The sequence below is a fragment of the Triticum aestivum genome, chromosome 3D, assembly GCF_018294505.1.
Source record: "Triticum aestivum cultivar Chinese Spring chromosome 3D, IWGSC CS RefSeq v2.1, whole genome shotgun sequence".
Taxonomy (NCBI): Eukaryota; Viridiplantae; Streptophyta; class Magnoliopsida; order Poales; family Poaceae; genus Triticum; species Triticum aestivum.
Window position 1 is genome coordinate 517,514,890 of NC_057802.1, and position 19,450 is coordinate 517,534,339.

The following is a 19,450-nucleotide window of genomic DNA, read 5'->3' on the forward strand; positions in this document are numbered from 1 at the left end:
AGAAAAAAATAAAATGAGGGCTCCAAAACAAGGATTTTGCCCCTTTCTCAAAGCTTTGATTTTTGTTTTTTTGTCTAGAACTATCCCAATGACATGTCGTCATGAAATTTTGCAGGCGCATATAATTTTTGTTCATATTCTTTGTTCATATTTCATTCAGAAAAGTGTTGAATTTCTTTTTTGCTATTCTTGCCAATTTTATTGTTCCTTAACAGGAGCAGATGAGCTCCACGCCGGAAGGCTGTCCTCCAGCTAAGTCAAGAATCTTTTTATGAGCAATAAGCCCCACATGCCATATAAAAAGTATGAGGCAGCTAAAGTGTGACTAAGAATTAGAGCACCTCAAATAAGGTAAGTTCGGGAAAAATAATGTGGCAACATGTGACAAAGTTAATCACAACCCAAACAGGACCGTATTTTCTTGTATAAATTTATTGTATAGCTGTAAAATACTTATTGAATATAAGTGTTCTGCACTGACCGCCGCTTAGATTAGATGGAGCCGGAACACAAGACGGGGACGGAGTCGACCGTAAGGGCTTGGACAAGACCTTGCCAGAGGTGAAATAGATGAGAGGAAGGGAGGCGGCTAAAAAAATTATGGCTCTACAGAAAGTTTGAGGAAAAGATCGACAGTGCCGCTTGAAGAGGTGAACCAACAAGTGGAGGTTGTTGGATTTTAATTTAATGGCTGTGGTGATTCCACTTAAAGTTTAGAAAATTCCAGTCGCATGGATCATAGCCGGAGTTGAATTCAAGTTTAAATTTCGAAACTTCAATTGAACTGTCATATTTTAATTAGAACTAGTGCTGCATTTGAATATTTTCATTCGTGGAAGGTTTGATATGCTATTATTTTTTAGTGCTCCAGACTTAGAAAAAAATAGAGACAAGCGTTAAGAAGACAGGGTTGAATGGTCGGCTCCTGTACCAGTAGTATCCGTAGACTGGTCCCAACCAGTCCATAGACAAATACAATATCCATTTTGTAGGCCGCGTTGGAGATGCCCTGAGCTGTCGAATCCACTATTCATTGCAAGGTTTCACAGGAATACAGGCAGTTTTGTACATCCCAGACGAGCACAAACGCAGGCAATATCAGTAGTGGGCAATCACTCACTCCTGATCCTGAGGCTTGCGGGGTGGCATGTTCATGTACTTGTAGGTGGTGAAGCCGCCGTCCACAACAAGGTTCTGGCCGGAGACGTACTTGGCATCGTCGGATGCGAGGTACACGGCCGCCTTGGCCACATCCACCGCTTCGCACGTCGCGCCCTTGAGCTCGCCGAGGCCGCCGATGATGGCGGCCAGCTGCGCCTCGTCCGCGCCACGGTACAGCTGCGAGAACTGCTCCAGCACCAGCGGCGTCGGCACGGCGTGCGGCGATATGCAGTTGATCCGGACGCCGTGGCGGGCCAGCTCGGCTGCGGCCGTCTTGACCAGCCCGGCGACGGCGAGCTTGGAGACCGCGTAGGGGTACGTGCCGAGGCCGCCGAGGAGGCCGCTGATGCTCGCCATGCAGAGGATGGAGCCGGAGCCCGCCGGCGCCATGACGCGCATCGCGTGCTTGATCCCCGCCAGGGTGCCGCGCACGTTCACGCTCATGACGCGGTCGAACTGGCCGAGATCCAGGCTGGCCACCTCCGACGTCCCGGAGAGCGCGCCCACGATGCCGGCGTTGTTGAACATGACGTCGAGCCGGCCGTGCTTCGTGACGGTGGCGTCCACGGCGGCGGCGACGCTCTCCTCGACGGTGACGTCGCAGTGGACGAAATGGGCCTGTGGGCCGAGCTCCTGGGCTGTCTCTAGGCCCAACGCAGAGTTGACGTCGGCAATGACCACGGACGCGCCCTCCTGGATGAACTCGTGAGCCGTGGCCTTTCCGAGCCCACTCGCTCCTCCAGTTATGAGTGCGATCTTCCCCTCGAGTCTGCATAATGAGACGGTAGCAACTTATCGAGATTTGAGGATTTATTTTTCTATCTTTGCTAGTTATAGTGTGTCAAGATGCTCACTCGCTCTTGTGTATGTGTGGCGATATATACTTGGATGTGCATCAAGAAATGCAATTATGATATCAGGCCCATATGAGCCCAATAAATCGTAGATACTTAACAAAAGAAAATCAAATCTCAAAGAAAAATAAATAAATAATTTAGGTTCAATGGTGCGAAATCATAGACATACATATAAATTTTGGTTAAAAAATGAAAATGGTTTAAGATTGTTCTTAATAATTTAGCTTATGATTTATATCTAGCTCACAAATTATCATACTTTTTCTTTAAATTTATAGTTTCCCATTAAGTTTTCGTTATTTTTTCTAGATGAATTTGAGAACATAAAATTCACACATGTCTCTCATGAAAAATTAAATAAAATGAAGTTTATAGGGAAAATCCCAATAACATAAAGGAACGAGTGGAATTTAAAACATAACAAAAAAGAGGTAGTAACAATAAATAAAATGTATGTATATTGTTCAGGTTGAAAGAGAGTAAGACAAGAACATATACTCCCACTAGTAGAAAAGGGGGCTTTTGTCCCGGTTGGTAAGGGCCTTTAGTCCCAGTTTTTGAACCGGGACTAAAGGGTCGTTACTAATGCCTCCCCCTTTAGTCTCGGTTCTTACACGAACCGGGACTAAAGGCCGTCCACGTGGACGCAGCCTGGAGCTCCACCTTTAGTCCCGGTTGGTAACACCAACCGGGACTAAAGGAAATTTTATGAAAAAAAAAATTGAAATTTTTTTTGTAAATTTTTTTTGATTTTCAAATTTCTGAATTATTTTAAACTCTAATCTCTAATCACCACCCCTCATCACTGCTCAATTTATCCTCTAATCTCTAATCACCCCTCATCATTCCAAATCATCTAACTTCCCGGATGGTCACCCATCCTCTCACTACTCCAGCTTGAGCACGCTTAACTTCCGGGTTCTATTCTCCCTCGTTTCCAAGTCTGCACTTGTTGTTTTCCTGACAATAGTAAGATGTCAATTCTATTAACCCTCAGAAATTTAGCTTGAGCATGAAGTGACACATTTCACTGTTTGAGTTTGAAACTATTGTTTTAAAAAAATAATTATTTAGTAACACTAATATTTCTGGAATAATTAGTTTGACCATTGTTTGACCACTGTTTGACCACAGTTTGACCAGATTTGACCAAAATTCAAAAAAACTGAAATAATTATTTAGTAACACTAATATTCTAGAATAATTAGTTTGACCATTGTTTGACCACAGTTTGACCACAATTTGAAATTTTTTGAATTTTTTTGCCTCTCCAGATCTTAAAAGCCCCGTATCTTTTTTTCTGTTAGGTTTTTGAGGATTTTGAAAATGTTTAACGGGGTTTTCCCAGTTAAATTCGGATGTAACTTTTCGAGTAGATGATTTTTCATATAAAAAACTTTTTCATCCGAGTTCGTATGCAAAAGTTATGCCCATTTTAAGAAATTTCAGAGAGATTTTGCAAATAAAGTCGAAATTCATATTTGTTAATTTTCCCAACAACTAGACCACATATCACATGGAAAACTTATTTTATTTTATTTTTTTTGACATTTCCATCATTTTCTTTTGTTTTTTCTAAAACTGAAAAGGCGGTCCGCTGGGGGAGGGGGGGTAGAGTTTGATGGGCCCTTTAGTACCGGTTCGTGCCATGAACCGGTACTAATGCCTCAAAGCCCATTAGTACCGGTTGGTGGCACCAACCGGTTGGTGCCACCAACCGGTACTAATGGGCATCGCACCCTTTAGTCCCGGTTCGTGGCACCAACCGGGACTAAAGGGCCCAGGTGAACCGGGACTAATGCCTTAGCCGCACGAATTGGGACCAATGCTCATATTAGTCCCGGTTCGTGACTGAACCGGGACTAATGTGAATATTGCCCTGTGACGAAAGCCCTGTTTTGTACTAGTGTCCCTCTGATCCAAAATAAGCGTCGCAGTTTTGAACTGGGTTAGTTCAAACTGGGACACTTTTTATGGATTGGAGGTAGTATTACTTTTAAGAATTAGAAAGCTTCCATCTATTTATAAGTCTGATGACATACTATCCATCATGGTTTCAGCGCGCGATGGGTGCCTGTTGCGCTAGGAATCCACAATAGGAAACTTATGTTTGCTTTCCAAGCTCGACACCATCATATAGCATAAAAAATCATTGTTTGACGAACTGAGTGTAGCTTAGATTGTTAGCTTGCTTGTGGTAGAACCACTCTGCCAGGGTTCAAGTTGTCACTGGTGCTCGCATTTTTTGGATTTATTTCAGACTTCTCAGTGATGTCCGTTCACTGGGAGGAGACGACGTCTATGGTAAGGTGTGTGCGCATGCATTTATAAGGGTGAATTCATATGTGTGTATGTGAGCATTGTGGTCATAGCGTGTTAAAAAAAGACATTGTTTTGTACGGGAATCTCGCTGAGGTTTTCTTTTCCCACACCAACATATTAGACGCTAATTTAGTCAAGGTTTTAGATGAGGGCATCCTATTTTGCTGAAATAAAACAGACACTTTTGGAGAGAAAAATAACACCGGTGGTGAGGTTTGGGATTCCGGTGAGCATACAGACAAACGGGCGGGTTGCTGGAACTCCCGGTTGTTGGACATGCATTTCGGTGGCAAGTCAACGCTGGAGAGACAATGATTGAACAGAAAAGGTCTTGCTATGAGCAGAAACCCTGACAAGTGACAACATCGCTGGCTTGCTTCATGGAACCTACCACCTCTCTCTCCCTCCCCCCCCCTCTCTCTCTCTCTCTATCTATCTATCTATCTCTCTCAGGATGACATGATCAATGAACATGTATTTTGGAATCAAAACACCCTGGAGAACATGCCTTGCCCATCTTACTAATTAACTAACTACAACACCTGGCCAGGCAAGAGCTCTTGCTCATCTTACTAATTAGTGGCTTAGTTAATGGCTTACCTCCCCTTCTTCGCCGCTGCCGCCGACGACCCTCGCCCTGCATCGTCGGCCATCTCCTCGGCAATCGTCCCACTACAAAAGTGGACAAGAAACAACTACCATGAGTGATACAGCCGATCGTTGTCTGCATCGCAAAAACAAAACATGCATACTTCAGCAGGGGAAACAAACAAAAAACTACTATATGCATGCAGTATGCACCCCGACGAATTACAGGAGAGATCATAATCGATATGTTCAAGAGCACCTGTGGACTTTCTTAGGAAGAATCACAGAGATTTCTGTGAGGGCGCGTTTTTTAGTCAAGGAAGGATGAAGCTAGCTAGCAAGGGATGTGATCTGACAAATAACAATAAGAAGGCATGCACCACCTCAGGATAGCTAGCCGATAGGGAAAATGTCTGAAGAAATACCTTAGCTGTCGCCGACGAGCCGGAGCAGTCTGTCCTAGTTCTTGAGGGAGGGGGGGGGGGGGGGGGGGGGGAGATGGTGGTGGTGTGTCGAGACGTTCTTATATAGAACCATGAAGACCTTCCCTCAACCAACCAACCAACCGCTCAAAGATAGAGACACTATTTTCATTCTGAAGTTTATTATGGTGCAAATACTTGTTCTATCAACATGCAAATCATGTTATGGACCATCATAGAAAATGTGCAAGTTCACTCTCATACCTTATACATATTTTATCAAGAGCAATTTTAACATGCTCCCTCTTATCTCTTCTTTTAACATGGGAGGTAAGAAGGTAAGAGTAGTCAAAAAATGGTTATGGTTCGGTTCAGATGGCGACATAGAAGTGCAACAGGCAGTCGAAAGATGTGTTGTCCCTAATATTTTTTGCCGCACCATGCAGGTTCTCGCAGCGGCAAAGAAACATAAATACCATTTCTTCTCGGTCAACCCTACTTGGTGCGTAGGTCACTACTTAGCTCTTACGGGGTTTTCCTATTTTTTCACTTTTCTTTATTTTTTTATTTTTATTTTTTTATGTTCTCTTTTTCTTTCTGTTTTTTTGAAATCGTGAGAATTTTTTTCAATTACCAACATTTTTAATTCACAATCATTTTCTAATTTGCAAACATTTTTTTACACTTTCATGGACATTTTTAAAATTGTGAACATTTCTTGAATTCATGGACATGCTTTTACAAATTTGAGCCTTTCTTGAACCCGTGGACATTTTTATTTTAAATTGGCGGGCATTTTTTGAATTGACAAACATGTTTTGGAAATTGGGGAGCACATTTTGAAATTCATGGACATTTTTTTGTTCGGACAAACATTTTTAAAATACATGAAAAAAATTGAATCAATGAATTTTTTTGTAATTCAAAACTTTTTTGGATTTTATGGGCATTTTTCAAAAATTTATGATTCTTTGGGAATTGTGAACATTCAATCAATTTCATGAACATTTTTAATACATATTTTTTTTCAAAAACATGTTCTATAAAAATATGATCTATATTATGTTTTCAAAATTATGAATTTTTTTGGAATATATGAACGTTTTAAAAAAATCATGAACAATTTTATGATTTCTTGAAAAATTATTTTCAAAATTCACTATTTTTAGTGAAATTAGAAACTTTTTGAAATATTTAATTATTGAAAGAGGAAAAAACGAAAACAGAAAAGAAAAAATGAAATGGAAAAACAGGGCGCCCCGCACATGGGCCGGCCCAAAAGGGCACGCTGGGGAATTTGGAGGGGGGGTGCGTGTTGTGCCTCCTCCAAGCACGCAACACGCCAAATAGGACCTCCCCATCTTCTCTCCTGGGTGCAGATCGAGAATTTTGGAAAATGGAAAATGGCCCATGTGGTTAGCGTGTGCCTGGGGTTCTCTGTAATTAGCGTGTGCTTGGGATAACTACGCAGAAAGTTAGATATTGCCGCTCCGATCCCTTGCTGCTCGACCGCCTCTCCTGTTCATGATCCGGTTCATACGGCGACGACGTAGCCTGCTTCACTTATCAATTCTTATGGCCCTGATCAAGAAACTAGCTAAGGCCCAAGGTTTAACACATAAGCCTATCTACTAATCTCCTTGACTCTCCATTCTCATCTTGACATCTTGTATCATTGCCGAACTTATACATCGGTTTTTGTTGCTTTGGTTGTGTGATTTTTGCACTATGATTTTATCTTGTAGGTGTCCTAGAAATTATCATGATTGTGACGCAAATTATCTAGTAAAAGTTCATATTTGTGATGCATATTTTTCCTATGTCAAATTTAGCTAACTCTAGATTGCAATTCGGCAGCTATGAAGAGAAAAAACACCAATTGTGGAGGCCAATTTAAACTAATACAAGCTCCATATGATTATATTTTATACTGGATATCTTTTTACCTGCTTGGCTTGGCCCCTTGTACCCAGTCCTAGCTCCGCCCCTGTTCAAGTGCCTGCTCAAGATGTCTCCTCGTCCTTAAGTATCTTTCACTAGGACAACACAATCAACCTCTATAAAGCACCGGTAACAAAAATGTTGACCTGGTGTGTAAATGTTAAGTTAATTGCCCAACTCAGTTAGATTAAATCACATTCAATATGTTAGAACTAAGCAAGAGATAAGAAGCCAATTTAGCAAAAGACAAAGTGGATTTATTAGCTAACAAATTTTACACCATGTTGTCACAAGTAACAGAGATTTTCACCCAACCAATACCCAAATACATATGCATATGCGTATTTAATTAAAGCCTTTCTCATGCCCTATGTTTCTTCAAATTTATAACATGGCTAGATCTTCACTATATATATGTTAGTCTCCAGCTCTTGCTTTAGCCATGTGGGACTAAATTTTGCTAGACTTAGGAATTTTCAGAAATTCCAGTCTTATCTCACATGGGTCTAAAATTGCCGTTGAAGCTCCAACAATCCTCACCATTTGCAAAGTGGTCGGAAAAAAAGATTACTATGCTAGAGTAATGTTGATTACATTTGTTTAGTGTAAGTCCCGTACCGGGTTGAAGTCTCCCCTAGGATAACAACATATATATCTCTTCACAACTGATGAATGGACTATGCCTTAAAATCACGACCTTGTGTGAGTAGAGTTACATTAAAATTCATACTGATACTTGGCGGGGAAATATCAGGTGCTATGGGCATCAGATGCTACCATGCTACGGACTCACTAGGAGCACCGGATTCCAAGTCCAACAGCCGTTTGCGGAGCTCCCTCAAATTTGCAAAAAAGACTTCTAAGAGTACCCTAATTATGGTAAGGTCCAACACTTCGCTCTTGAAATGTCCACTGGATCCGAAATCCAACGACTGAGCTCGCTCTAGAGCATGGGAGCATGACTCATGCGGTAGCATCTGATATTTTCCAAATACTTGGCCATCAACAAACCTTGTGTAAATAGAGAATTAAATGGGCGTGTTCTCGTAAATGCTCATGGGCTTTGTAGAGAATGCCCCATTCTCGTGATCTGTGACCTCACAACAAGGCTCAAGAAGGTGGATACCTTCTGGTTATCTTGCATGCTAATAACTTTTCATGAACAATGTCAACCTTCTATACAATAGGGAATACTTTATATACGAAGACATGGCACAAATTAGATGTACTCGCTTCCTAAAATTATTATATGTTTTCTACATCTCCTAAGTCATGGTATCTCCTATCAAGAAGGTGTGGGTTACTGGTGTGTTATAAGTTATAACTTCAGATGGGCCTCATTACCATGTCCAGTGAAGCGATGAATATTCATTATGTGATAGTCCCCTTTGTAAATGGGTCTGCTAGCTTTTTCTCGGTTCAAATATAAGTCAGTTGATATGGAGTTCTATTTCTCTGACAGTTTTTGGCCTTTGATGAATATGTTTGTTGGATTTTGCATCATCCTTGGCACTCACAAAGTGAAATGATATCTAATTCCCAAAGAGGTTTCTGTTGTACTTGAAACAATGATTAAGAGGGACTCGCTATGATTGTTAAGCATATGAACAAGTGTTAGTCCTAAAGGTTAAAAGAAAATGTTGATGAAGATCCCCTATTAATAAGAGAGAAGAAAAACATCATATTAAATTTATTCTTATGCTTGAATCATACTAACATCATACTATAGAGGGGGAGGGGGTCATGTGATGAACTTGAGGTGGAATTCTATTCTCTATATTCAATCCTAATCCACACCCCAAGTTCCGTAAAATAACTTAATAAAACGAAGAGAAAAAACTTCAAATATACACCTATGTGTTTTCTTCATGTGGCTCGGAGGTTCCAGCTTTGTGACACCCAGAATCTGAGCCAACCTTCGGGAGAGCCTGGTATCTCCCTGAGCCTCTGATCTCAGCTGCAGGCTCATCGGAGTCTCGCTCGGAATTTGGTCAGTCTCGAGGATGTGTCCAGAATCTTCGCGCTAAACCTACAAGTTGTACAACCGGCACCCCGATGAGAAAGAGTTTATAGGGCCATATAAAAGACCCACCCTTCTTTCCCAATGGGCATCTCTTGTCCCTCGTTTGATCCAAGCTTCTTATCCCACACACTTCATTATTCCATAGCTCAAAAGCTCCATTTTTTTCTACACGTGCCTTAGTCAAATTCATGCAAGCATTTGAAGGAAAAGAAAGAGGAGCCCTTGATCTACACTTCCACGTATATGAAAAAAATTGGTATACATTAACATATTTTGAATATTATAAAAAAATTATTTCAGATATATGAACATATTAAAAAATCCACCAGATTTTATTAAAGGTGCGTATACATCTCTTAATACATGAATCTCATTTTTGTATATATGAATATATTTTTAATACATGATTATATTTTTATTTCATTTATATGAACATTTTTTATTAGATACATGAAATATTACATTCATAGTATAATACCTACCATTTTGATACTTGTTGCCAAATTACTTAAAACCCATTGAGAAAAAAATCATTTTTCACAAAAATATCTTTTTTATATTATCCAATCCTCTTTTTACATTATTTCTAGAAAGTTGATAAATAAAAAGACTAAAACCTAAATTTGTCGGCCTAGAGGGCCGCGCATTTCACCAATTTTACTTTATTTTCCATACGATATCATGTGGTACCCTTGTCCCCATTCACTCGAACAGCACACATGGTTGTCATCTTGCATGACAAGTGACACGAGCGCGGGATGCGCAGGCACGTCAGCGCACCGCTTGGCAACTAGGTAGCGTTTGAAGCCTGGTTTTCTCTGGGATTCCTGTTTTTGTGTTGTACGCTCCGATTTTTCATGTTTTTATTTGTTTTTCTCTATTTATATTTTTGGATTTCATCAATCTGTGTTAAGAAGTGCAACTACGCTAAGTACTGGGAGTCAAGTTGCACTGTGCGTGAAGTACATGTTTTTCCATCAATCTGTGTTAAGAAGTACATGTTGCACATGGTGGTACATTTGTAGCATAGGCGGAGTACAAGTTGCACATGGTTGAGAAGTACATGTTGTAGCACGCGGGTAGTCAAGTAGTGCATGTTGCACCGGGGACTACATGTTGCACTATGCACCATGTATAAGTTGAGAAGTACAAGTTGTACCGAGGAGCGAAAGCTACACTATGCAGGAATCACAGTTTAAACCACACGAGGAGTACAAGTTGCAATGGGGAGTACAGGTTACGCCGTGCGAGAAGTACACAACACATTTGGAGTACATTTGCAGCATGTGGGGAGTACATGTCGCATTTGGAATATAAGTTGCATATGGTGGGAAGTACATATTGTAGAACATGAGAAGTCGAGAAGTGCATGTTTCACCAGGGACTACATGTTGCACTATGCGTGAAGTACACATTGCACCATGTGGAAGGTGAGAAGTACAAGTTGTATTGAGGAGCAGAAGTTGCACTATGCGGAAGTATAAGTTGCAATGGGGAGTATAGGTCACACCGCGCATGTAGTACATGTCGGATCGAGCCGAAGTACAAGTTGCACCAGTGAATATAGATTACACCGTGTGGGAAGTACCAGTTGCACCACATGGTCGCAAATAACTCGTTGGAAGTACACATATGTTACCCTATGAAATACAAATATGTCATCCGAGGGGTACATGTTGTCACCGCTGGAAGTCCAATTTGTGTTGAATAAAATGCTTCTCGGATCTTCTCAATATGCGCTAATTTCAAAGTTGTCGACCTAAGAATGGAGCAGTAAAAACAGTTTGTAATTATTTTGGGCATTCCGTTGAAAAATGTTTCGATTTGAAATTTTAAATTTTAGAGGAAAACACATATGTAGGTACAAGTTCTCACCCCTCGGATCCATGAAAAGAAACACCTTACACCACTTGTCGTCACCCGATACATTTCACCCAAAAAATACCTAATTTCCCTCGGGGGAAACGTTTATAAGTTTACACCTACCTCATGTTTGGTTACATTCTCAGTGAAGCCTGGCCCTGTGGAGCCTGTTTAAGGGTATACAAGCTCTGAGCCATGTTTTGCATGTCGTTTGGTAGGCTGCATCAAGCACAGCTTGCATCCTCGCTGTAGTATAAATTGCACTAGGACGAGCCTGCATCTAGAAAAAGGTCGATTTGAGCATTCCTAGCGGGCCTGGCTGGAGCGCTTTAAGTTTCGTGCGAGCCAGCTTCTACGTGCAGGCCAGACAACAACTGAGTACTTAGCCCGCCAAAGTTTGGTTAGACTTGATACAACCTACCAAACACGTCCCTAGTGATTACCAAACTTTTGTCCTCTGTTATCAGTTTCGGCAAAAAAAAATTGGTGTGAGAACTCTTTTGCCACCAGGTTTCCTTTTATTCATGTCTGATGCTGCGATTTTCTCCGAACTAGGAAAGATTGGTGCAAGGGTGGTCACTCTAAATTCTGATGGTCAATGTGTTTTTGCCTGCCGAGAATGCAAGGCATGTTCCTGAGTTGGCCGAGGCCTTGGCTTTTCGGCGAGCGGTTTATCTTGCACAAGAGGAAGGATAAGACTCGGTTGTCTTCGCCTCTGATTGCCTTTCCCTGATGCAAAGGGTCAATTCTCCTGTCCGTGACCCTTTGTTGGTGGGCTCAGTGGTGTCGGACATCAAATATGACGTGTCGAGTATCTCTTCTGTGTTGTTCAAGCATATTTGTCGGCAGTCTAATGTTTTAGCTCATGATTTAACTAAGTCTTGTATGAACTATGGTCGTTGTGTTTTTCATTCTACTCCGATTTGTGTCCGGGAGACTATGTAACTATGTTGTTCGACTAATGAAGAGCCGACGTTTTCTAAAAAAAAAATGGAATGTGGAATCCAACAACACCACGGCCAAGCCAACGGATCGCCTTGGGAACGAGCAGCGCCAAGACTTATCCCCTCGCGGTTACCTTCCCGCCACAGGCTGCCGCGGCAACTCAACCCACACACACGCGCACACTGACACCCAGGCAGCAGCGGCGGCGGCGGCGGAACTGAGCATGTGGTCGGGAGCGGCAGCCGCGGCGGCGGCGGCGGCGCGCACCGTGTCCCCGCGGCTCCACGCGCCGACGTCCCTCACCGGGCGGCGCGGCGCGGGGCGGCCGTCGACGGTGTCGGTGCGCGCGGGCGGCGGCGGCGGGCTGATGGACTTCGTGGGCGGCGACCTGGTGAAGCCGGACCTGGGGCGGTGGCTGGCCGACGTGGAGGAGCACAAGGCGCTGGCCATCTACCCGCCGCACGAGGGCGGCTACGAGGGCCGCTACCTCAACCGCCTCCGCTACCAGGGCTACTACTTCCTCGACCTCTCCGCGCGCGGCCTCGGCGACCCCGAGTCCACCCTCACCAAGATCCACCCCGTCTGCCCGGTCCGTCAGCACAACCGATCGCCGTTCCTCTCCGTTTCACCGCCATGAATGTCGTCTGCTCTGCTACTTAACAACTGACTTGGGTGCGGTGCCTGCTGCTGCAGCCTAGCCTCGGGAGGCAGCCGGTGGCGAGGTGGTACTTCCCGCCGGAGGTGGACTACAGGCTCAGCCTGCTGCACCCGGACGCCAAAGGGCTCATCGTCTGGGTCTACGAGGCTAAGGTCTCTCTCAGGCTCTCGCCGCTCTCACACGTTACTCATCGGCTCCGCTGTTTCTCATCGTTGTCTGTCGTGTGTTCGTTTCGTTTGCAGGTTCTGTCCAAGGCCGAGCTGCAGTTCCTGGCCATGCTCCCTGACCTCCGCCCCAAAGTCAGGGTCATCGCGGAATGCGGCAACTGGTACATCAATCTCCACCTGAACTCTCACTGAATTTAACAAACCATGACAGACGAGTGTTCTCTCTTGTGAATGACTTTCGAGCCGGATTGATTGATGCAGGAGAAAATTCATCTGGAAACCGCTGAAGCAGATATCGGGCCTTGAGCCTGATCCGGACGCCGAGGAATGAGGAGCCACCGTCCGGCGGCTGCCTCGTCTCATCTCTCGCCTTACACTCCGTTTTCAGCTTTGTACTAAAGCAGGACAATGATGTATGTACATACGTATACATTTGACATCTGGGCTCGGTTAATTCCACAAGAGAACCATCAATCGTGTAACACCTTTCAAACATACACATCTCCAACAAATCAAATCATATATGCAAAGCTTACATGCGGCTCCGATACAGACAGAGTCAGAGAGGCCTCGACCTCAGGGTTCAGGTCCACTACACAGGTCGCCAAAATGTTCAGCGCCGTAGGTACACGAGGTCGGTCCGGAGCAGGAACGGGTAGCCGATCCCCCTCCTCTTGGAAGGGAACATGACGAAGAGGAGGCTGACGACGAAGCCGACGACGAGGGGCACGGTGTTCACCACCTTCCTGGGCGCGCCGGGGTAGTAGCACCGGACGATGTCGTGGTGGGAGGCGGCGAAGGTCACGAAGGCCACCAGGGACAGCGCGGTGTGGAACAGGTCCGACCACCGCAGCCTGTACCTCTCCGGCTCCCTCGGCGCCTTCCTCCGGCTCCCCCCGCCGGCGCAGAACGTCGCGATGCCCGCCGGGGTGGCCACGCCGTAGCGGAGCCGGCCCGTGGCGGAGCGGAAGCTGTCGGTGAGCGTGAAGAAGACGCAGGAGGCGGCGCAGAGCAGCACGAACGCGCCGGTGAGCACGCGGTTGACGCGCGCGCACTTGCCGTCGTCGGTGACCAGCGGCGCGAAGATGGCGAAGGTCAGGATGGTGGCCGTCGGGAGGAGCACGTTGAGCCGGGCCGTGCCGCTCAGGACGAGGTTCATGACCAGGATGAAGCTCGAGGTGTCGTCGGCGTCGTCATCGTCGGCGTCTTGGTGCGGTTCACCGGCGTCTTTGCCGGTCTGATCGATGAGCACCTTGTATTCTTCTCCTCCTTGCTCAGCCATTGGTAGTGCGTGTGCAGGCGGGTGTGTGAGATTGTTGGGTTTGATGACACGAGAAGGTTACGGGGTTAGTTAAAGGAGAGAGCTGAAATGAGCAAGCTGAAAAGAATCTGCCTGGCTTTGGACATGGAAGAAAGGATTGCTTTCGCAAGTGCAGCGAGGCAAACGGAGCATTGCCATTACACACGCAAAGAACATCACCGCCAATGAGAAAATAGTGCGCAGATTCAACAGAAGTGAAAGAGGGAATGATTTTTTAGTTCTTCAGATTCTTTCCCCATTTTCAAATAATACAACAGTTACAGTATAAGATGCATCCCCAATACTATACCATACCGGTTCCTCAAAAACAAAAATACATGGAAAAAAAACTTTTGATGTATAAGACATATATCCCCAATACTCTACCGGTTCCTCGAAAACTACAAGGGGGAACGAGCCTTTTCCTGTTTATAGAGCCCTAAAGTACAATCTACAGACTGGATAGAATGAAAGAATGCGAACCATGGCCACAAGGATCACTGAGCATCTCAAGTTGGTCAAAATTATTCTGCTGCCCTCGGTGACCTCAGAGGGAGGCCTTCAGCAGCGGATCTAAGAGGAATTCCTTCAGACGCGTAGCCGTTTTCATCACCATGTTTCGGAATCCTGATAGGCAGAGTCGGTGGGAGGCCTATAATGCCAGAAAGTTAGAAGTTACCAAATATACTAGTTACTATGTGCAAACCAGAAGGGAGGAGTGGAACCATACCATCAACCATATCTTTAGTCTTATGAAGAAGAAATGTCCCAGAAAGGATGGTCACAAAACCACACATCTCTGTCACAATTTGAGTTGGATTTTGACGATCCCAGTCCTGCAAGCAAGTACTATCAGGAGTCTATAATATCTGTGAGCATTGTCACTAACTCTATACAACAAAACTGGCAGTTTTATCAAGTTTAACAGAACCATTTGTTGACAACAAACATATGTTAGATAATTTACAGACTAGACACTGAACTCAAGATGGCATAATATTGACCATGGGACAAGAAATTAGATTATGGAGTGCTGACTAAAAGGCTTGAAACAAGAAGATGAATTATTGATTAAATAAACTTTAGAAGTGTTGTCTAGCCACATGGACAACAGCCAAATCAACTGAAAAGATAATTACAAAGTTAAACAGTCATTTCCAGATGACAAGAATCGATAATTGGATTGTCCTAGACTTGTAAACACTAATCTGACATAGATCATGATAGGTATGCCCTTGGTTTGATGAGTTCAGTTTCAGATAAGAAAATGATAATCCCTAAAATTCTCTCGTACAGAAAATTGGTTGGCAATGACATGTTTGGGTAACATTGTTCCCCTTTACTCAGACCTCATTCTGTGGCGATTCTAAAAGCAATTCACTGCATACCTAGTACAAGCAAACACTACTTGATCTCATGTTAAACTTGCAATTAAGCAAGTAGACTAAGATGACCATCTAGAGCACCATAAAAAAGCTAGAAGCCCAAATATGTTACCTTGAACATTATGACGCTAGCCAGTATTGTTAGTGAGGTAAACATCGTATAGTATATTGGTGAAACAACTGCCGTATTGAATGTGTCAAGAGCCTGCAAAAGCAAACATAGTAGGTTGAATAATGTACAAAACATCAAGCATAAGTTTGAAGCAAGGAGAATCATGTACTCAGATACTAATATCAATAGCATGCCAGTGCCCATTATGGCTGATTAAAGATGTACTCCCTCTGAAACTTTTTATAACACGTTTTTAGAGTCCATGACAGTGTCAAAAAACATCTTATATTAAGTTACAGAGGGAGCAATAATTTGTGGTACTAAAGTTACTTAGCAGATATTGAAGTACAATCACTAAGCAACGGAAGAACCATCAGCAAAGAAATTATTGTTACCTTGTTCAGATAGTTCATCTGTGTTAATATACATGCAACAACAATAATTGCGAACAACCATGTCTGCGGATAGATTAGCTGGTTTATCCCAGAAAAGGTCAGTTTCAAGGCTATACCAAGAGCTTTCACGCTCATGACCTGTCAAGTAAATAAAAATAAACAAAATTCGAGCATAATTAATCAATAGTATCATGTGAATAAACATTGGGCTAATTATTCGTAAGTAGAATGAACACATACCGATAGAGATCCTACAAGTGAACAAACACCAATATAAACCATGATATGTGTCTGACCATATTGTGGGATATAACGGAATATGAGCACGAAAGTTGCAGCAAGCACGATTATCGCATAAAATATAAATGCTGCAAGAAAATACAAAAACATTAGTACTTTATAAGACAAATAGGCAAAGCATGGTTGCTAATCAGGAAAAGAAAAGAAAGTACCTGGTTCTGTAGCAAGATCCCACACTTCTGCGACAGACTCAATTTCACGCTCCTGGGGGGCATGAAGCACAATAGTTGTTGAACCCACGACACAAAGAACACATCCAAGTATACCAAAGATATGTAGCTTCTCCTTTAACATAATGTCTGCAAGAACGGCGCTGTGCGAGAAATACGTTAGTTCGAATGAACACAGACTTCCAGAATTGTCAGCAGCTGAACATCTCAAGATTTATCATTAAGGACCGCACTTCTGACTTTTACCTAATGATTATGCTAAGTGCACCAAGTGGAGTAACAAGTATAGCAGGAGCAAACGCATATGCTGCAAAGTTAGCAACTTCTCCAACGATCACTGGGAAACAGCACTGAATACCGTCAAGATTACATTGTTAAGTAGAAGCAGTACATGAAGATCCACTTGTATCAGAAGTGCACTTACTTGTAATCATTCCTGCCCACCATAATGGTTCATACAAATAAGAGTACCCACCAACCCCTGCCATGAACAGCAAATTTGTGCGTAACCAGTCAGCGAGAACAAACTGTTTTCGGCTTATAATAGAATCATCTAGTTCACCAGAACTAAATAGCTTGAGAACTAAAATCTTCAGAACCATTGCTCAGGCCAATTTTGGTAGTTTCTCCGCACATACTTGAAGCCAAGAACAGCCTCCCAAAAATCGAAACGACAGACTGATAACTTTTACCGTGTTTGGAAGAATTAACTAGTGAGGTCATTCTCCACTAAATTGAACTAATACATCCAAAATTAATGTACTCGATTGGCTGAACAATGAGCTGAGAACCAGACTACAGTGCAACCGCGTTACGAACAAGGCAGAATAAAAGCAATACCGACATCGTTACGGAACCATTGGCTACAAACTCCAGCATATGTGAACTCCCAACATCTAAATCGGCATCAACATTATCAGCCTAAACTCTGACGCGCTCACCCTATCCCTAACCCCATTACATGTCCACTGTTCCAACATGGATTTCAGCTGGAATGGGATCTAATCATAATCAGACACCAGCGTCTTTCAGCTCAGATCAGAGCACCAACCAGGGCAAACAAATAACATACAGCTAGGAGATCGACAGGCAAGGTAATGATGCCTCGATGGTAAGCAACGCAATTAGGTCACCTGCGCGGACGCCGGACGCGCCAGCCTTCCTGAGCCCCTTCTTCTTGACGATGAAGCTGGTGCCGATGAAGACGCTGGAGGAGAGCGCGAGCACCAGCCCCTTGATGTTGTCCGTGGACATCCCCGTGTACGACTCCACCCAGCTGCCGCCGCCCGAGCCGGCGGCCGCCGAAGTGGACGTCTCCGCCGCCATGCCTCCCGCGGGCGCCGGAATTCCCGGGAAACCCTCCCTCCGTACCGTGCGCTCCGCCGCTAGATCGCGCGGTGGCGGCGCGTGCGAGCGAGATCCCGATGCGGCGAGCGGCGGGAGGCGTCGCGCGCGGGGGGGTTCGGCTCACCGCTCCGGCCAGGTCACGACCGCCTCGCGCAGACGCTCCGCATTCGCGGCGTTTTTGGCTGTGGGGGCGGAGGAGAGCGGATCGGACGCAGACAACGGCGACGGCGACGGCGACGCCGGCGAGGAGGTAACGGGTGAAGGGGAAGGTTGCGCGAGTCCACGCCGCGCGGATATGTTCGGGTGTGGACTGGCTAGTGCCTAGTTGGCGAGCCGGTCTTGCTTAGCATCGAGGCAAGCGGCATCGGCTTGTTACCAAGATCTGCTCGCCAATTCCTCGAGTGAAGTCTGTTTTAAACCTTAATGTTATAGAGCACGACGTAGATGAACCTTGACGTTTGAATCCCTAAAATTGATACCCTAACTTTATCGACGTTTGAATCTCTGAAATTGGTACCCTAACCTTATCGACGTAGATGAACCTCGACGTAGATGACTAGCCTTTCCATACCTAAAAAAATTCTCCTGCCTAGTCCATCTCCTTCCTCCCGTTCCCGCTCGATCCGCCGCTGCCAGAGACGTTCGACCCCGCCCATGCCCCTGGCGAGCTCGCGCCCGACCACTGCCCCACGCAGGCACGGCTCGCCGTCGCCGGCGAGGACACCGCAGCGCCGCCGCCTTCTTCTCTTTCCTCCTTCGTCTCCCTTCTCCCTCCTCCCGAGCACGCGCAGGGCATGCACGGCCGACAACCGCGCCTCCACGGTGTGCGCCGATGACCGCCTTCACTGGCCGCCCATCCAGCTGCTTTAAACCCGCAGGCCACCTCGCTGTTGACTGCTGCTGCTCCTCCATCCCTGCGCGGCGACGTGGGGCTGCCAGTGGAGCACTCGCCGGTGACGGTGACTCGAGGACCGGAGGACGCCGGTACTTGGCGGATCAGCGGCTACGTCAGATCAATCAAGGATTGTCGAGTGGTAGTTTGCTATACGTGCATAGCTAGCTACCTGGCAAAACGAAAATATTGCCCCATTGATCAACTAGCTAGCCTCAAGATCAATACAGCAAGCTTTGGTAGCCAGCTTGCTACGTACGTTAGTGTTTTCTCCTGAAAGAATTGATCAAGCGTGACTTGTGTATTTGCACGTCTCGCCAGAAAGCAATCCACATGTCATACTATTTCGCCAGTGTACGTACGCATTCGACCGCCGGAAAGTAGTCGCCGTGGAGCGATCGGGGCCTAGTCAACAACGACATTAGGCCACGCACAGGCACGTCTCCATGATTCCCGTCGCCGCCTGCTCCATTCGCAGTGCCACAGCCAGGTTCGGCGACGCAGCAGCGTGCCATGCACCAGCGCAGGCTTAGGACGTGCACGACTAGAACCCAGAGTTCTCTGGTTTAAAATTTAAATATTTAATATTTCTCTATTTCTTT

The 19,450-nt window shown here is 44.9% G+C and overlaps 4 protein-coding genes across 5 annotated transcripts; 1 reads left to right on the forward strand and 3 right to left on the reverse strand.

Moving 5' to 3' along the window:
- Positions 1–892: 892 nt before the first annotated feature.
- Positions 893–5,413, reverse strand: LOC123075169 (momilactone A synthase-like). Of its 2 annotated transcripts, none has more exons than XM_044497835.1 (3): positions 5,354–5,413; positions 4,941–5,012; positions 893–1,930 (listed from the first exon to the last, which is right to left on the reverse strand). In XM_044497835.1, exons 2-3 carry the CDS (start codon positions 4,991–4,993, stop codon positions 1,117–1,119), a joined length of 867 nt encoding a protein of 288 aa, XP_044353770.1. In that variant the 5' UTR covers positions 4,994–5,012; positions 5,354–5,413; the 3' UTR covers positions 893–1,116. The 2 variants fall into 2 exon arrangements, with proteins under 2 accessions (XP_044353770.1, XP_044353771.1); XM_044497836.1 differs by having other exon boundaries at positions 4,941–5,064; positions 5,354–5,404.
- Positions 5,414–12,217: 6,804 nt separating this feature from the next.
- Positions 12,218–13,482, forward strand: LOC123080142 (NAD(P)H-quinone oxidoreductase subunit N, chloroplastic). The gene is made up of 4 exons (XM_044503030.1): positions 12,218–12,711; positions 12,816–12,932; positions 13,023–13,108; positions 13,209–13,482. The coding sequence occupies exons 1-4, from the start codon at positions 12,346–12,348 to the stop codon at positions 13,276–13,278; spliced, it is 639 nt and encodes a 212-aa protein (XP_044358965.1). The 5' UTR covers positions 12,218–12,345; the 3' UTR covers positions 13,279–13,482.
- A 78-nt stretch (positions 13,483–13,560) lies between these two features.
- Positions 13,561–14,254, reverse strand: LOC123080141 (protein DMP8). Its single transcript, XM_044503029.1, has one exon. It carries the CDS (start codon positions 14,227–14,229, stop codon positions 13,561–13,563), a length of 669 nt encoding a protein of 222 aa, XP_044358964.1. The 5' UTR covers positions 14,230–14,254.
- Positions 14,255–14,433: 179 nt separating this feature from the next.
- Positions 14,434–18,306, reverse strand: LOC123080140 (probable magnesium transporter NIPA4). The gene is made up of 9 exons (XM_044503028.1): positions 17,743–18,306; positions 17,034–17,090; positions 16,856–16,946; positions 16,592–16,752; positions 16,380–16,507; positions 16,140–16,277; positions 15,745–15,837; positions 14,978–15,083; positions 14,434–14,899 (listed from the first exon to the last, which is right to left on the reverse strand). The coding sequence occupies exons 1-9, from the start codon at positions 17,933–17,935 to the stop codon at positions 14,772–14,774; spliced, it is 1,095 nt and encodes a 364-aa protein (XP_044358963.1). The 5' UTR covers positions 17,936–18,306; the 3' UTR covers positions 14,434–14,771.
- Between the last annotated feature and the right edge of the window lie 1,144 nt (positions 18,307–19,450).

Coding starts and splice junctions, on each gene's coding strand:
- LOC123075169 (XM_044497835.1), bottom strand. CDS start 4,993: ATGGCCGACGATGCAGGGCGAGGGTCGTCGGCGGCAGCGGCGAAGAAG. Junction 1,931..4,940: donor GCAGCGGCGAAGAAGGGGAG/GTAAGCCATTAA, acceptor CTCATTATGCAG/ACTCGAGGGGAAGATCGCAC.
- LOC123080142 (XM_044503030.1), top strand. CDS start 12,346: ATGTGGTCGGGAGCGGCAGCCGCGGCGGCGGCGGCGGCGCGCACCGTG. Junction 12,712..12,815: donor AGATCCACCCCGTCTGCCCG/GTCCGTCAGCAC, acceptor CTGCTGCTGCAG/CCTAGCCTCGGGAGGCAGCC. Junction 12,933..13,022: donor TCTGGGTCTACGAGGCTAAG/GTCTCTCTCAGG, acceptor TTTCGTTTGCAG/GTTCTGTCCAAGGCCGAGCT.
- LOC123080141 (XM_044503029.1), bottom strand. CDS start 14,229: ATGGCTGAGCAAGGAGGAGAAGAATACAAGGTGCTCATCGATCAGACC.
- LOC123080140 (XM_044503028.1), bottom strand. CDS start 17,935: ATGGCGGCGGAGACGTCCACTTCGGCGGCCGCCGGCTCGGGCGGCGGC. Junction 15,838..16,139: donor AGATGAACTATCTGAACAAG/GTAACAATAATT, acceptor TTGCTTTTGCAG/GCTCTTGACACATTCAATAC. Junction 15,084..15,744: donor CTAGCGTCATAATGTTCAAG/GTAACATATTTG, acceptor ACTTGCTTGCAG/GACTGGGATCGTCAAAATCC.